The sequence below is a fragment of the Drosophila sulfurigaster genome, chromosome 3 (genome assembly GCF_023558435.1).
Source record: "Drosophila sulfurigaster albostrigata strain 15112-1811.04 chromosome 3, ASM2355843v2, whole genome shotgun sequence".
Classification (NCBI taxonomy): Eukaryota; Metazoa; Arthropoda; class Insecta; order Diptera; family Drosophilidae; genus Drosophila; species Drosophila sulfurigaster.
Window position 1 is genome coordinate 24,054,284 of NC_084883.1, and position 16,526 is coordinate 24,070,809.

General features: G+C 41.9%; 2 protein-coding genes across 2 annotated transcripts; both read right to left on the reverse strand.

Annotated features, from left to right (window-relative positions):
• Positions 1–1,266: 1,266 nt before the first annotated feature.
• On the reverse strand, positions 1,267–3,411 carry LOC133839956 (uncharacterized). Its single transcript, XM_062271610.1, has one exon. The coding sequence runs from the start codon at positions 3,409–3,411 to the stop codon at positions 1,267–1,269; it is 2,145 nt and encodes a 714-aa protein (XP_062127594.1).
• A 1,668-nt stretch (positions 3,412–5,079) lies between these two features.
• LOC133841974 (putative uncharacterized protein DDB_G0271606) lies at positions 5,080–9,040 on the reverse strand. Its single transcript, XM_062274843.1, has 2 exons — positions 5,979–9,040; positions 5,080–5,920 (listed from the first exon to the last, which is right to left on the reverse strand). The coding sequence occupies exons 1-2, from the start codon at positions 9,038–9,040 to the stop codon at positions 5,158–5,160; spliced, it is 3,825 nt and encodes a 1,274-aa protein (XP_062130827.1). The 3' UTR covers positions 5,080–5,157.
• Between the last annotated feature and the right edge of the window lie 7,486 nt (positions 9,041–16,526).

Genomic DNA, 16,526 nt, shown 5'->3' on the forward strand with positions numbered 1-16,526 from the left:
ATAGTATTAGTAAATTATAGAAATTTCATATTTAAAATCGAAAAATCCAATGTGATTTTTATAAGCTTTAGATTAAAATAAATAGCATTAGAATTAAACAATTTAACCACACTTATATCGATTACTTTATTACAGATCGTAGGACAATTTAAGACATATAAGTATTGCAAATCATCTTGACTTCACTTTACACAGAGCATCTTTCAGTCGTGTCTCCTCTCAATTGACTATTCGGTTTTTGCAGCTGCTGGCACAAAATGCAAATGAAAACGTCTCAGCTTACGCCCAGCCAGTGGCCAGCAATATGCGGCAACCGGCCCTAGGTCGAAGGGCGGTTTGGTGGCAAGAGAGAATGCCGCGGTCGTTGGTTTTGGTGTCGGTTGCTGTTGCTGCTGCTGTTGTTGCTGCTGCTGCTGGCCAAATGAAAGTGCTGCCGCAGATAGAGCAGCAATGGGCAACTAAATGATTGATCACAGGCATCAATTTTCAACATTATTGCGTTGCTTTCGATAGTTTGTCGACTCGCTCAGCTTGAAGCTATGTTTAGCTCAGCTCAATTGAGCTCAACACGGCTCAGCTGCTGGTCTCACTGCTTGACTTTAAGCGAACAAAACTTAAAGGAAATTAAATCAATGAGCATGGACAACTTAGGCAACTGCTGGCTAACAGTGTATCCTTTCTTTCCATTCCATTCGTTGTTCGAGTCGAGTGGAGTGGAGCGGAGCGTTTATGAAAATGTCTGGCACATGTTTCGCCTGCGCAAACAGAATGCGAGTGCTGCAATAAAATTCCATTACAGCCGCTTGACTTAAAAACTTGGCCGAAAAATTTCGTTGCATACGCTGAGGCGCACAGCCGACAGCAAGTGTATTAAAAGCCAGCCCCATTTGCCACTACGTGAGTGTATGTACTCTTTCTCTGCATGTGTGTGTGTGTTGGCTTTTTGCATATTTTATGAAACTTGGCGAGCATTTAACGCCCAGCAGCAGCCCACGCTGCGTATGTGCAACGTCTACAAAGTCGCTCGCTCTCTTTCTCTCTCCTCCCATTCTGTTATTCACTTGTAGTATTTGCAACCATAAACGCTGCAAACTCATTACTTGAATTTATTTTGCACTTAAACAAAATGTTTCATTTGCCAGCAGCATCAGCATCAGGATGCCATTGCCTTTTGCCATCTGATTTGATGCTAATACCAAGGCAGCTGCAACGAATTGAAAGTGTTGCAAGGGCAATCAGCAGCACACTGACTGCGCTTGCAACACTTCAATTCGTCAGCACTTGGCAACGATCTTCAGCATACGGAGCGATCTCTTTTATCCATCGCAGTTGCTGCATTGTCCTTGAGGGTGACGCTTCAATGAGCATGGGACAAGGTGAACGCTGATGATGCACAAAGCCGCACTGATCGCATATGTCAGAGGTCAGATGCAGCAAATCCTTGTTCTTGCCACATGCTGCAATGGAGTACAAGGAGAGTTTGCTGCTGCTACTTTTCACTTCCATAGTGTCCAGCGATGGCATTTCGGCACCACAGCGCATGCACTTTGGAGTGCAAAGCGGCTCAAGGCAGTTGCAATCTTGCAGCTCATCATCCAAGATGCTGCGCTCTCTGCAAGTTTTCCTTGGCTCATAGTACAATCGATTGTTGTCGACATTCTGCTGCAGTTTTTTTTGCTTCTTTTTGCATTCTTTAGTCGCCGATTGTAATCGCGATTGTTTTCGTAATTCTTTTTTCATGGCATTCTTCTGTTGCTGCAATTGAATTTCCAATGGCGTTTTCTTTAGGCTAGCAAAGTAAGCCACATGCGCCTTCTGTATGTTTTTCAAGTTTGTGAGCGAGTAACGATTATTCACATCAGATAAGTCCTTTATCGCAAGTGAAAGAACGCTTTGTCGGTCTGAGCCTCCGGAGGCAATCGAACCCTCTCTCGATGCAGAAGTTCTCTTAAATCGTAATACATCCATTGAGTTCTCAGTAGAGTCAGTCAAATGCAAATTATGAAATTGCAGATCGTCCACAGATATTGTGGGTTCCTTTTCGCTAACAAGTGCCATGCCATTCTCCATGGCTTCATTAAAGATTTCATCGATATTTTCCAAGTATTGATTGCGTAAGACATTATAAATTTCCTTCTTTCCAACACCAACACTGCTCATATCACTGTAAACACCTGCCAAATTTTTCCACATATAATGGCGACGCACAATTCTAAGAATGCCATTTCTATCTGCAATAATGTCAAGCATGCTCGGTCCTTGAATGACATCTTTAAGCAAAATGTGCACTGATCTGAGATTCGTTTTAGTCGTATCATCGACGTTCTCAATAAATTCCTCACCAAAACTTTTTTTATTTTCAGCAACAACGCGTTGAAATAACTTCCAGTGCGGAGATTTGAGTGTTTTCTGTGTGAAAAGCCCGGCGGAAATAATCTTGGGAATCACCAAAGCATCGACATCTGATATATGCAACTTGTGTGTTGGTGTCGCAATCACAACAGGCACCGTATGCTGAGGGGTCTGGGTACCAGAACCGACATTTACATGCTGCTGCAGTTTCCTTTTGAGCCTCTTCAATCTCAATGAACTTAATGATTTTGTGCTCATTCTGCTACTGCTCCTAGATTCAGGCCTGTGGTTAGTAATCAACTGTGCAGAAATGCTCTTTCGGATATCCCTGAAATATGGATCTAATCTCTTATCGTGACTGCTCAGGAACTGTTGTGATCTCACTGGTAACAAATCCGGTTCAGATATGTTTTCCCGCTCCACTTTCTTCTCTGCAGTCGATTTTTCAATGTTTTCCAATATATCTCTTAATTTAATTGAATTTTCGGCACTTAAAGTTTTTCGTGGTCCACTAAAAGAACTTGAACGTCTCGAATAGTCAATAATTGTGCTCGGCACAGTGTATCTCTTCTGATTGGTAAATTTTGCAAACTTGACTTTACGATTGCGTTTTTTAACCAGAGAATTTTTTTCAATGCCAGAAATTGGTATGATTACTCGTGCTGGAGGAATCTCCTTACGTTTATTATGTGTTTGCGGAAGTTCTTTCAACTGTTTGCTCAACTTTTGCATTTTATTATCTAATTTAATTTCTTTCTGCTCCTTTTCTTGCAATTCGTTTTGCTGCTCATTCAGATATTTTTGCCACTTATGCAACTTATTACTGTACTTTCTCAGCAATCCGATGTCGTTCTTCTTCAGTGACTTGTTCTTCTTTAACTTCACCTTCAGCAGCCTCTTCAGATTAACAAATAATCTGTTCCGCAATTCACGCATTCCGCGAGGGTTGTGCACTCCCTTCAATTTATCCTCGGATATCGATCTTATAATATGCTCGATCTTCTTCTGGATCAACTGCATCTCCAGCGAATAATCGCCCAGTGAATCTCTTTTCCCCATTTTCAATTTGTCTGTAGTAAAATTGTTAATTGTGTTTAGCTATACAAAGTTTAACTTTCTGTTTATATGCACACAAAAATTTTGAATTTTATCTCTGCACTAACTAAGATAGTTTTTCTTATAAGGCTATTTTTAAATTCTTTGACTAAATAGTATACACGTATGTTTTCAAATAGTTATATATTTATAGGGTAGACTTATTGTTAAATTGTATTCCAATAAGTAAGTTATATATGTCAGGAAACATCTACGATATCGTAAGCCACTTATTAATATATGCAAGTATATTTTTAATCAGCATTAGTAGCCTAAACGAAGTAATCAACTAATTTTGTATGCATAAATAAGGGTTTGAACATCTTTCTGAAAGTATTTATTTATTGACTAAAGCCTCTAAACTAAAGAGTGCTTGGAAGCAGTCATCATAAAACATACTTTATATTATCTGAAAAATGAGAAGTTTTAAATCATTTGAATTACAGTTGTCAGTTGTCACATATCAGCTGAAAATATAATTAAATTGAAAAGTCTTTAGTTTTTTAGATAATATTATTACATAAAGAGTGCCTCAAAACAATTCCGTAAATTCTTACAAGTTATATTAATTATGCTAAATAATAAATAAATACAATATCAAGCAGAAATGTTCTGAAACTATGCTAGCTCTACAGTAGAACGTTAAAAAATAATTTTGAAATGAAATGTTGACCAAAATCAGGCAATGTTGAGTCAGCACGAACCTTAGAAAAGCTTTATTAGAACAACAGTTAGAACTTGCGATTGCTATAAAAACCCAATCAACACTATCGCCGCATAAATTGCAGTCGGAGTCAAGCACTGTTCGAGTAAGTGCACTAATTCACAATGAGTTCAATGTGCGTTAGTTTCATCATAGTCAGCGTTGGGCTACATATTGCCTATTTGCAACAGCAATGCACAGCAAGTGTATGTCCAGCACCTAGTTTATAATCCGCCACCGACGTTGCCAATGGTGCTTTAACGAGCACGCCGTTAGGCCTTTGGTGGATCGCTTACCTCGAATCCAGCTTACTGGGCTGATGTACTCGACAACGTAGAGCACAATGGCAAACTGTTCTTCGTGTCATCAGACCAGCAGGCAGTGGCGACACCTTAGCCTACAGCAAATAGGTTTGTCAGGCTGTTTCCCTTAATTAGCTGGCAGCACGATTAATCATTTCTTACACAGACATAGGCATAGTGTGGAACTGACCAAAAGTCAGTCAAACACGTACCTGGTGTGAGGAATAGCGTCCAACAAACAGAAACTTTGAGTCCCTTCAGTAATGGCGTACATAATTTTGACACATGGCTTTTGCCGCACAAAATAAGCTGGTCAATGGATTCCAGTTTAATCGTATCACGAAATCCAAATGCATAACTGAACCGCTTAACAACATAAATGAACTTGGGGTCACTTAGGAAATTTCCTTACAAGCGTTCTTCAAGATTATTGGGTTACTTATGTTAGACAAAACCAGAAAAATGCATGAAACTCGTTGTAATAGAATAACATATATAACAACTTTGTTGATATCGGTATTACCTTTCGTAGGTACCAGGACTACTCTTTATCTAATAAGTGTAAGGGCAACTTTCCCCACTACATTTGCTGCTCTTTAAAATTTTGTTCAATGACATTAAATGGAATTTGCAATTCAACACTTTCTTTATTGCAAAATAATTTAATACTTTTCCAATAAAATAACTAAATAAATAACCTTTATCTTAGAGTCCAATAAACTCCTTTGCCTGCTGCTCGCCCACCTCTTTAAAGATCTCAGCTGTCTTTAGCAGTTTGATGAAACGGGGCGTATACTCGCTATTCACTTGCTGATCATCCGCCCCGTTGCCATTGAACTTTTTCATCACATTCTGCAGTTGCTCGTTGCGCTTATTGCGCTCCAGCGAATCGGCCATCTTACGCAGATATATGAGATCCATGAGCAATTCATCTCTGACTGAAGCCGCATTGCGCTGCTCTTCCAGCGGCAGCTCTTCATACTGTCTCAACAGTTTCTTGACAATTCGCGACTTTTGCTCAATATTGTTCGCATCTAGAATGCGCACATCTTGATTGTACTGATCAGATAGCAAACCCAAATTCGCTTCTCGCTTTTCGCGTGTCTTTTGCTGTTCGTTCATTGTCTTGACTATCAGATCGTAGAACTCAATGAGATCGGGTCTCAATGGAATGCACGACCGCTGTCGCATTTGTGTATCGATGATGTCACTAATCGACTCCATGGTCCGTCTGACCATCTCCTCGGTCTGTTGCAATTGCACCTCGGTGCGATCGTTGCGTATTTGATAAAAAGTCTTCGGATATTTGTTAGCTATCTTACGATTGCGGGAAAGCACCGATAGCAATGGATCCATGCTGGGATCATTGCTAACCATATCGAAGACAGCACGCACAATCTGCTCAGAAGCGCGACCAGTGATCAGCTTGTCATAGTTATCGGTTAAAGGTTCGCCACGATCGATGTTGCTATTAGGTTTGAAATAAGGGTGTATTTTTGTTAATATACATTTATGTTATGGCTTACCTATAGTCTTGATCGTTCTTTTTCCCCTGACCCTTTTTCTTCTCGGATTTGTTCTCCTTTTTTGTCTTGCTCTGCATTTTGTCCTTCGTTCGTGTAGTTTTCTTGCGTTCCTTGGCTTTCAATTTTTTCGAATGACCAAATTTAGACTTTTCAGTCACATTTTCTTTATCCTTCTCCTTATCATTGTCCGTATCCATATCCAACTGGTTATCCCTGTTATCCCTGTTGACACGTAGATTGACCTGTCTGGTATAGTGATGATCACTGTCCATATCCGCTTCCGCTTCCGTTTCGTCCACCAAAGCATCCACCAGTTGATAGTATGCTTCGGCATTCATGCGCTGATTGCTCGGCTGCACACTGATCGATCCATTGCCAAAGAGCTGCTTCGTCTTCGGATCACTGCACACATTGCCATTCATGGATATTCGAAGCTTCATGGCATCGGCATTGCCGCAAGGATTGCCAGAGTCGCCGGCATAAATTGTGCTCGCTGAGTCAGTTGCTGTGATTGGCACACAATCCGGATTCATGGTTGTCACTTCGGGAGCAACTGTCGTCGTGGTGGTTGCACAAGGATCAATTGTGGTGCCACCTTTGCCCACCTTGTTCATAAATGGCCCTAGATAACGATGCATGCCATAGAGCGGCTTGCCTTGGCTTATCTCTGGACTTATTGGCTGCTGTGGTTGCTGCTGCGGCTGCTGTTGTTGCTGCGGCAACAGTTGCGATTGCTGCTGCTGTTGCGGCATTGCTGGTTGCAGCTGCACCGTTGGCTGCAGATGCACTGGAGGCTGTTGTCCAGGTTGACCTGTTGGCAGCTGCTGACCCGGCGGCAACTGTTGCTGCTGTCCAAGTGGTTGTTGCTGCTGCTGAGTTGGCAATAGTGGCTGTTGTTGTGGTTGCTGTTGTTGCTGCTGCTGCTGTTGTTGTTGCTGCTGTTGTTGTGGTTGCTGTTGTTGTGGTTGCTGTTGCTGCTGTTGTTGTGGTTGCTGTTGCAACTGCTGCAGCGTTGCCACTGGCAACTTTTCCAGCTTAGCCAGCTCATTGAAAAAGTGCGTCAAATTGAAATTGGACTTTGCATTATTCGGCGCTGGCAACTGTTGCTGCTGCTGTGGCTTAGACAGCTGCAACTGTGGCTGGCATTGCGAAAGCAAAGGTTGCTGTGGCTGTTGTTGCATAGGCAACAATTGCTGCTGCTGTGGCGCTTGTGGCTGCTGTCCGTAAGATGGTTGCTGCTGTTGCGGCTGTGGATAAACCAAATTGTTGTTACGCTGGCCAATCATGGGCACCTGATAGCGTGAATTGGCAAAAGTATTGGACTCAATCAGACTATCGATATGAGCAGCTTCATCTGCCTCCACCTTGAGTTGCTGATGACGTGGATAGCGAAGAGTGTCATCTTCATCCGGATCTGTTAGCAAACCATTTCCCAGACTACCAAAAGGCACACGATTGCCATTGTGATCCTCGAACTCGTCCAACAGCTTGGCAGCTGGTTTACTCGTCTCTTGTTGCTCCACAGCGCGTTTGCTGCGTCGTTTTTGATGTGTTGCCTCCAAAGGCACATGGCTGCCCTTCTGGCGATGGCATCTGTGCCAGGTCCAGCGTTTAATGTTGCGCTTGTCGCGATCAATGCTATTCGCCAACGATAACTTGTTGGCCAGCAACTTGACAACTGCTTCGGGGCCACATCTTGGCTCCAGATGAGCAGCTGACTGTGGCGCCTCGGCTTTCAGCTTGCTGTCCGTCTTTAGCATAGGCTGCTGATCTTTTTCGGTCTCTAACTTTAGTTCGCCTAAAGGTTGCTCAGCCTGCACTTGCTGCTGCTCTGGTTCTTCAGCCTGCTGTGGCTTCGACTCAGCAAGTGGCGCCACAAGCTGTTTCTCTGACTTGTCCTCAGTTTGGGGCTTAACTTGAGCTTCAAGTTGGGGTTTGTCTTCCTCACCTGCGTTCACCACTTTCTCAGACTTTACAGCAGCAGTTTCAGCTTGCTTAAGCTCTTCACTTGCAGCATTCTCCAACTTGTCTTTGCTGACACTCTCTGCTTGCAGCTTGGCTGCTTCTTTGCCAGCTGATTCTTTTAAATTTGGCTGTTGAAGTTCCTCTCCCTCTGCCAATTTTCTATTACTGCTGGCCACTTCGCTCTGCTCCAGCTTCGGCTTTGTCTCTGTAAGTTTTAGCTCTGCCTCCGCCTGCTGCTTTACTTCATCTGGCTGCCGCTTGAAGCGTTCAGCCTTCGGATTCAACCTGTCAATAGCCTGCACATAATCGCGCATATTCGGCATCGTGCGTTGATTCAGAGTGCGAAAATGATCAAGTTGCGGCAAGCGATAGTCGTAGCTCTGTGGCGTCTCCAGCAGACGCATGCCAGATACATCCAAGGAGCTGTCAGCTGCAGCGTTGCGCTCTTCATAAGGTGCCAGCATGGGATCCTTCTCCTCCTCAGCCTCCTCCTCCTGCAGCTTTTGCTGCTGTTGCAACTGTTGTCGCTCTCGCTGCCGCTTCATGTTGCGCTCCCGTCGCATCAACATGTCATCCACATAATGGGCGCGCATGTTGTCAGACAACGCATTGCTGGGCAACGAAGGTCCCATGCCCTTGCGCATCAATCGATTGCTGGTCTTCAGCTTGATCTCGTTCATGGGATTAAAGCCAGCGCTGGAGCTGCGCTTCTGCAGTCCACCCGGGTACCGCATCTTGCCCGCTCGTTCGGCTGCTTCCTGCTCGATCTTGGACAGCTTGTAGTTGGCCTCATGCGAAAGATTATTGGGATTCATGTGAGCGATCTGCAGGCGCGCCAATGTCTGCTCATAGATGCCATCGGGCACAGCGTTATCCCCGAACTCGGGCATCCTTTCGTCTCGCTCTTTGGTATTGCCCTTGTTCTCCTTGTGGCCACGCTGACGATCTCGCTCTCGGTGCTGTTGCTCCAACTCCTGGTTAGCCAGCAGCTGCTGCACATGCTTCAGCTTAATGTCCAGCTGTGAGGCGCCGCCAGTCAACGGCTCAACTGGCGCTGGTTGAGTCTCAACCGGCGCAGCCAAAGGCATGCCTTCCATGCCGTTATCTTTGTACTTTTTTCTTCACCTTACCGATCTCGGTTTGTTCCAGCATCTTGGCATAATCATTGACATAGGTCTTGGCATTAGTTCGCCCGGCGGAGCGCGAGTGCTTCATAGTTGAATCCGCCGCTGAAGCAGCTGGCGCCATTCGCACAACACCCGCTTCGAAATCACGAAACCAATCATCCTCTGCATGTTGCTGCGACTTGTCATCGTGTTCCTCGGCTTCCTGTTTATCACCTGCCTGAGCAAAGCTCGCCAGCAAGTCGTCAATGGTGTTCCGTCTATGCCGATAGAGCTCCGATCCCTGAACAACGCCATAGTTGGAATGCAGTTCGTGCAATTGCTCACGCGCCTCGTTGACAGCATCGTGAAAGTTGCGCAACTTGTCGCTGCCCACGGGTTCGTCCTTTGGCGTCAGCGTATTCGAGCCTGCTAAGACCATTAAAGTCCACCAGAGTTGTAGAAAGATCATGTTGAATTTTAAGCACACACACAAGTAAATACAAAATATAAATATAAAAACAATTTGAGTTGTGCATAATACGAAGTCGCATAACGAAATTCAATTGAAAAGTTTGCGCCAACTGCCTCGATTGAGTTTTCATTAACTTGGCAACAGGTGTCTGACATCAGCTCCATTGTTGCCGCCAACTTTTTGACAACAACTGATAAGAGTCGAGCCGAGTCGAGTCGAGCCAAGCTAAGTAGTGTTGGGTTGGAGAGAGTCGAGTCAAGTCGAGTCGAGTCCTGTGCTCGAGTTTCGAGCTTGAGCCTGAGTTTCCCCTTCACTTTTTTTTTTGCTCTGCATTGTGGCAAGTTTTGCACGGCGACTTCCGACAAGCGATGCCAACTGTTTAACATGAAATGTTCATTGTTGCCAATACAACATACAAACCACATACGCACACACACTCGCACACACACACACACACAGCTGGCGCATTGTTAGCTGCGTTTCCCCATGTAAATCACATTTTTGTTTTATGCCAAAACTTTTACCCAACAGCGAAAAGTGAACGGGCTATGGGGGCGTATGCGCAACGACAATAACATTTCCTATTTCCGTCTGCCTGTCTGTTTGTCTGACTATGTGTGTGGGTGAGCACGCGTCCTCGCTTCTGTGTGTGGGTGAGAGTTTGTGTTATCGCCACTTGGGAATACGTGTGTGTGTATAGTCAATGCCAAAGTCAGCACAATGCGCGCGCTCGAAATAATTGAAAATAATCAAATGTGCAGTCAACAAACGACAGCAAACACAGCAGCAGCAACAACAACTACTCCTCCGCATGGAGCAACAGTCGAAACTAATGTAATTAGCGAGCACATTTGATTAAAAGTTTTGCGGCTTGACTGAAGCGCCAATTCATTGAACAAAGTCATCAAAATTAAATATGCGATTACACTTCTCAACAGTAACAGTAAACAGTAAACATTCCCAAGTGACTACAATTTCAAAGACAACTAAAGTTTTGCCTACACACTATTTTCATTTGTTATACATTTTATCTATTTTTTATCTTGAGTTTTCTTATACCGATAAGCGTTTTAAACTCCTTTTAATGTTGTATAAAATGTCTAAATAAACTTGAACGCAAATGGAAAATTTAATGATATAAAATATAATCAAATTTGTATTATATGATTATCTACTGCCACGGAAGGAATGAAGCCCTTTTTTAACAAATTATGTGTGAAAGAAATATATGAATCGAATGATATTGAAACTAGAATTTCCCACTCCACAAATTTTAAATATTTCTAAGAACGTGTTTTCTTTTAGCAACATTATTAAATTAAACATATAAGAAGTGAGAGAGGAAACTGATTTTATATTTTTATAAAAATGTTAATAGTTCTATAAACTGATTTTGCTTATCAAAGAACAATATAAAATTGAGGTGGAAGATTCTTCTCAGTATTTACGCTCACAGTACATCATTTATTTGCAATGATTCAATTATTCGCATAGGCTGTGACTTTAATTTGCTGCTGCCACCTTTCTTTTTATTTGGAAAGCCTTGCGTGGGCTTAAAGCTGAGGCTGCCAAAGTTTTCAGTTGCCAGCTTGCCAGTTTCCACATCGTCAACTCGGCAGCAGTTTTGTGAGCAAATGCTACAGCAATTTTTACTTATGCCTCAATACTTTTGCCTTGTCCGAGTGTTCTGCGAACAGGAGAAGGAAGGAAAAATGCTGAGCGACACGACAAAATGAAAAATACAAAAAACAAAAACAAAAAAAAAGGATACAGTACACACAGGATACTGGACACTAGAGCGACTGTGGCAGCGCGGGCGTGCATCAAAAAACATGACATGGCACGAGCCATTTCGTTTGTTTTTCTATTCTTACTTTGCAGCTATCTCATTCGTTTTTTTTTCGTACTCACTTTTTGTTGTTTTTTGGGCTGCGTCCAAACATTTTTTTTGTGTATATTCTTGTGCGCTTTGAGTAAAATATTATGTTACAGCCAACAAAAACTTTTGTGCATTGTTGTTGCATTTTCGCTGGCGGCTGTGTGAAAAACCAAAAAAAATAAGCGTAGAGAAGAGCAAAAGAAAAAAAAAAGAAATGAGAAAAGGAAAAAACTTAGTTAAATGCATTTCCATAGTGTTTTGCTTATGCATATTCAAAATGCTTGGGGCTGCTAACCGCACACAAGCAATTCATTAAGCGCAATAGAAAATAGAAAATTACTGATGCGCTGACTGCGTGGGGACGGGAAGGGAGGGAAAAGCGTCTACGCCGAACGAGTTTACGAGCCACAGACGCAGACAACGGGCAAATGTCGATGGGTTGCATATTTACTACTTTGAAATGTTTCATTTTATTGGTCTCGAAATGAACAAATGGAGCACAACGTACGCCACCAACCGCACAACAACAACAACAACAACACACACACACACATACAGTGGGCTATAATGTTGACTCCAAAAAATTTTGCATAATTTATGAACAAAGCGCAACGGCAATGGCAGCAACACACGAAGGACTCACACACACAGAGAGAAACACACAAACACAAATAAACCGAGTGAAAGACAGGCAGACACAACGCATAGCCAACTGATTTAAATGCAATTGCATTGAAGTATGTTGTCAGTTGCAGGCAGGCAGGTCCACAAGGAACAGCATGAGAACAAGCATGAGAATGAGAATGAGACTTTGACTGGGAATGAAAATGAGTATGAGTATGAGAATGAGGATGCTAGGCACGTGCACAACAGGGAAATTGTTGCATTCTCAAATACAAAAAAAAATACAAAATAAAGAAAAGTAAGAATATCGAATGTGTTGCATACACATTCCACAATAGAATCGCCTCGCCGTCTGTCTTGGCCATTTCTTTTCATTTGCCAAAGGTGTTGAGACGTATGTGAGCTACGTGGACAGGTCAAGACGTAGCTGTTGGCTGACGTTGGCCCATGGGCGTTCACAAGTCCACAAGTGTCGCCCATTTCGTTTTCAGTTTTGTCTGCCTGCCAAGGCAAACAACCGGCAAATTTAGTGTCTTTTTGTGCATTTCTAAAATGGGCGAATTTATGTGACACGCTGCGCCAATTGATCAAATTAAATATACATGAGAACTGTGTGAGCTGGACATCTGAGAGAGCTGACAAATTTTCAACTGCATTTGCCCAAAAGGTGAACGAAACCTTACAAAACAATTTCATTTGAAATTGTCAACTGCAAACTGAATATAGATCTTGTCATTCACTTCTTAAAACGCTCAAAATTGTTAAAGAACGCAAACAGAATGACATCGATGTATCAACAAATTGACAGCTCAGTTACTACTCAAAGAGTTTTCTTCATTTGAAAATACTTAAATTGAAGTTAAGACATTTCAAACTTAAACAAATGCAACCCCAAGAAAACTGTTCAAAATGAATGGAAAGAAAGTCGACAATCAATTTGTGCAGCCAGCACTGGCTAATTTCGTATAATTAACTAAATACCAAGTGGCACGTGGCACGTGCCCGGCAAGTTCATCCCAAGCTCATAAAGCAATCACATGCACTTGCACAACTATTAAAACTGCCAGCCAAACTTGAAGTACAAATTTCCTTCCTTCTCCTTCGTTCAGTTCAGTTATTTTTTTTTTTTTTATTTTGATGCTTGTGTTTTGGGCCCTGTCAGGCCATTACGACTTGCTACATTTCCTTTTGCGACTTCTTTGCGTCGCCCTTTCGCCCTTACACTTTTGGCAATTTTCCATATGCAACACGCAACAGACGTTTTTATGTTTTGTGTGCGCCGCACATAAAAAAATAAACGAGCCGAAAGTGGAAGCTTTCGAACCATGTCGGGGCGACAACCCGGCAAAAGGACACAGCAACGAAAAAAAACTCTGCGAGAACCGAAAACTGACCGGAGAAGCAGTCAAGAGTGTGGAAGTCAATTATCGAATTAATTTAGTTGCAAGTGACCTGGCTAAATGGGGAATTCCTTTTGCTCGTTCTATTTTTTTCGACACTCCTTTTTTATATTTTTCTTGCTGTACTTTTAGTTTTTAGGGTGCATCATAAATGTAAATGGCTTTGAGCCATCGTCAGCTGCCCGAAATGGAATTCAAATTGTTTTATTTTTGATGGCAAGCTGTTGCTGTTACTGCTGTTGCTGGTGGAACTCAATTGTGCGGCTGGATGTCTGATTGAAAAATTTGCAATTAATTAAATTACAGCGTAAATGACATTTTTGCTGCATGCAACAGTCGCATCTTTTTTTACACGAACAAATTTAATAAACACGATATCCAGCCTGGAGCCACCAAGTGCTCCCTTCATTCAGTTGCGAGTGCCCCCTCTGGCTGGTCATGTAATTGATGCGTTAATCCGCATATTGACAGCGGTTATTGCGGTGGCTTTTACTGCAAAATATGCCCAGAGCATAACGCATCCCATTGGATCCACTTCGGATTCACTGGCATGACACTGGCGCGTTTACGGCCGTTTTAAAAGGATTTGTTCCGTGCATTCAGTGTGCTCCTGGGGGCCTCAGCTAAGTAATTTAATTACATTGCGGCAGTAAAATTATTGCAATATGCTTTATTGCATCGAACGCTGTGTGTGTGTGATTTTATTGGCTTTGCACATAGATTAGATAGACGTGTGGAGTGCCATTTTTGGAATTCATATTTGATGTCGATGCTTTGATTATAGTTTAGGCAATTGATTTTATTTAATTAATATCTTAACGGAATTATCCTGTCTACCGTATGCAGCCTAGTAATAATATTACCATCAGCCTAATAGTATGCAACATAAAATTGCTGGCTTTGCTCCCGACTGCAAAACCTGTAGTTGCGCAAAAGCTGTTGCATACTTTTAGACGGCAAAAGGAAATCGGTTCGATGTCAGACATGTTACATGCATTTGCATTCTCCATGGACAGCAATTTAACGGTGAAGATGTGAACGGATATGCGCAACAGTTGAATGTGAGGTGTATGTGTGTGTGTGTGGGTGTGTGTCAGTGCGTGTGTGTGTGGGTGTGTAACTCTGCAGTTGTGCGCACTATTTTTCAATTTATTACGCGCACATAACAAAAGTTTATTGCTAAGCTTTAGCAGAGCGCGCTGCTCCTGTGACTGCCAACTGTTCAATGCTCATGGGGAATTTGCCAATGTGACGTGCCAATGTGTGCGTGCCGGGAAAATTAGCCAAAGACAGCCAAGACAAAGTAAAGCGAGAGAAAGAGAGAGCTGGAGAGAGCGACCGCAGGTGCTTGGGCTTTGTTAACGGATTTATGCAGCAATAATAAAAAGTTGCCAACTCTAACCGGAGCAGCGGAGAATGTCGCGCAAACCAAATTGATTTATGTATGTTGCCAACCAACAATAAGGCAAAACAATCGAACTATTGGCAACCACGATGCGTGTATTAGCCCAGAGATGAGGGAGAATTCAAGTTAAAAACTTTTAATTTTCCAAATGTATTTTGGACAAACTTGATGATTTCGTTACACACATAAAGAACGCAGACCAACTGGAGAGTGCTAAAACACACACACACACACACACACACAAATAAAGAAACATAAACCACTGAGAAGTGAGAGTGATAGAGTGTGGGCGAAAGGGAAAGAGAGATACACAGAGAAAGAGATAAAGAGAGTGAGAAAAGTTAATGCCAAGGCAAACGTAAAAACGGCAAAATTATGACCAAAATGAGAATTTAATCGAAATACGTGAGCGGAAAAATGAAAATTTGACTGCAACTTGGGAACGTCTGCCAACGGAAGCAACGGGCGCAAGTTGCAGGCAGCATAAAATGCCAAGTGCATGCTCATGCAATTTTTATCACGGCCACAAAAGCAGCAGCAGCAAATGCAGACGCAACATTCAAGCTAGTACAACGAAGTACACGCGGATCGGAGTCGGAGTCGGAGCTAACAAGATGTTGCCTGTTACCTGTTACCTGTTCACTGGCATCTTACTCCTCCTCTACTCTGCTTATCTATGTGTGTGCGTTACGTTGTACGGCATGGCCAAGGCAATTGCACAAATTAATGCCACTGGGCGCTGACTGTTGCTTTCCACTGCTGCCATCGTCATCATCAGCATCATCCTTGCTGGCTTGCTCAGCTTTAGCTGCGACTTCGTTTGGGGCACGTTCCTCATGCGCTCAACCTGAAGCTGAACTGGCCAACACGAGCTTACACACAACAGACAGACAGACAGGCAGACAATTCTCAAATGAGTCAACAGCAATAAAATTGTTTATTTTATTATCCAAGTAATACTTTGAACGCAGCAAGTGGTTCGCTTACATTTCTAGCCATCAATGGCCACAACACAGCGTTAACTGCGGACAGGCTTTAAATGTTTCTAAATAAATTCATTTTACACATTCGTTTTAGACACATGTGTTATTTATTAGCTGTTGGGCAATTGAATATTCTTCACTTGTAATTATCTAATTTAAAGCCTAATTAAAACCATTAATACATAAGTTTAATTGATTTGATTCTTACACCTAATTTTATGTTCATTTTGTTGTATTACATACTGTTAATTTTTTAATTTCAACAAAGGATTGTTGCAATTGTTGCAACGTCTTATTATTTCCTTTATTGTAATGCATTGAAATTTAAAGCAATTTATATTTTAAGTTTTATTTGATTAAACTTAGTGAGGTTAAGGATTCATTGATGTGAATGCTAGTTTTTTAAGGGACATTTAGTAAATCATTCATCTTATTTGATGTTAATTTTTTCTTTGGTTTTTACATAATTTTAATATTCAACTTCTTCACAGATTGCTGGATTTTTATTTATAAAATAGTATCTCAAAAACTCATTCATTCTATATTACATTGGATAACTTTTTCATTTTAAAGAATTTCATATTTTAGGGTTTAATGTGAGCATCGATTTAGTTGTTAAAGTTTAATTGATTTTTATTGGTTTTTATGACATACTACTTGTATATTCATACATCTAAATTTATATATATCTATATATATTTTTACAATTTTTTC

Bases quoted from the DNA above. Each gene is read 5' to 3' on its own strand.
- LOC133839956 (XM_062271610.1), bottom strand. From the start codon at position 3,411: ATGGGGAAAAGAGATTCACTGGGCGATTATTCGCTGGAGATGCAGTTG.
- LOC133841974 (XM_062274843.1), bottom strand. From the start codon at position 9,040: ATGGAAGGCATGCCTTTGGCTGCGCCGGTTGAGACTCAACCAGCGCCA. The intron at 5,921-5,978 runs GTAAGCCATAAC...CAAACCTAATAG, and splicing joins AAGAACGATCAAGACTATAG to CAACATCGATCGTGGCGAAC.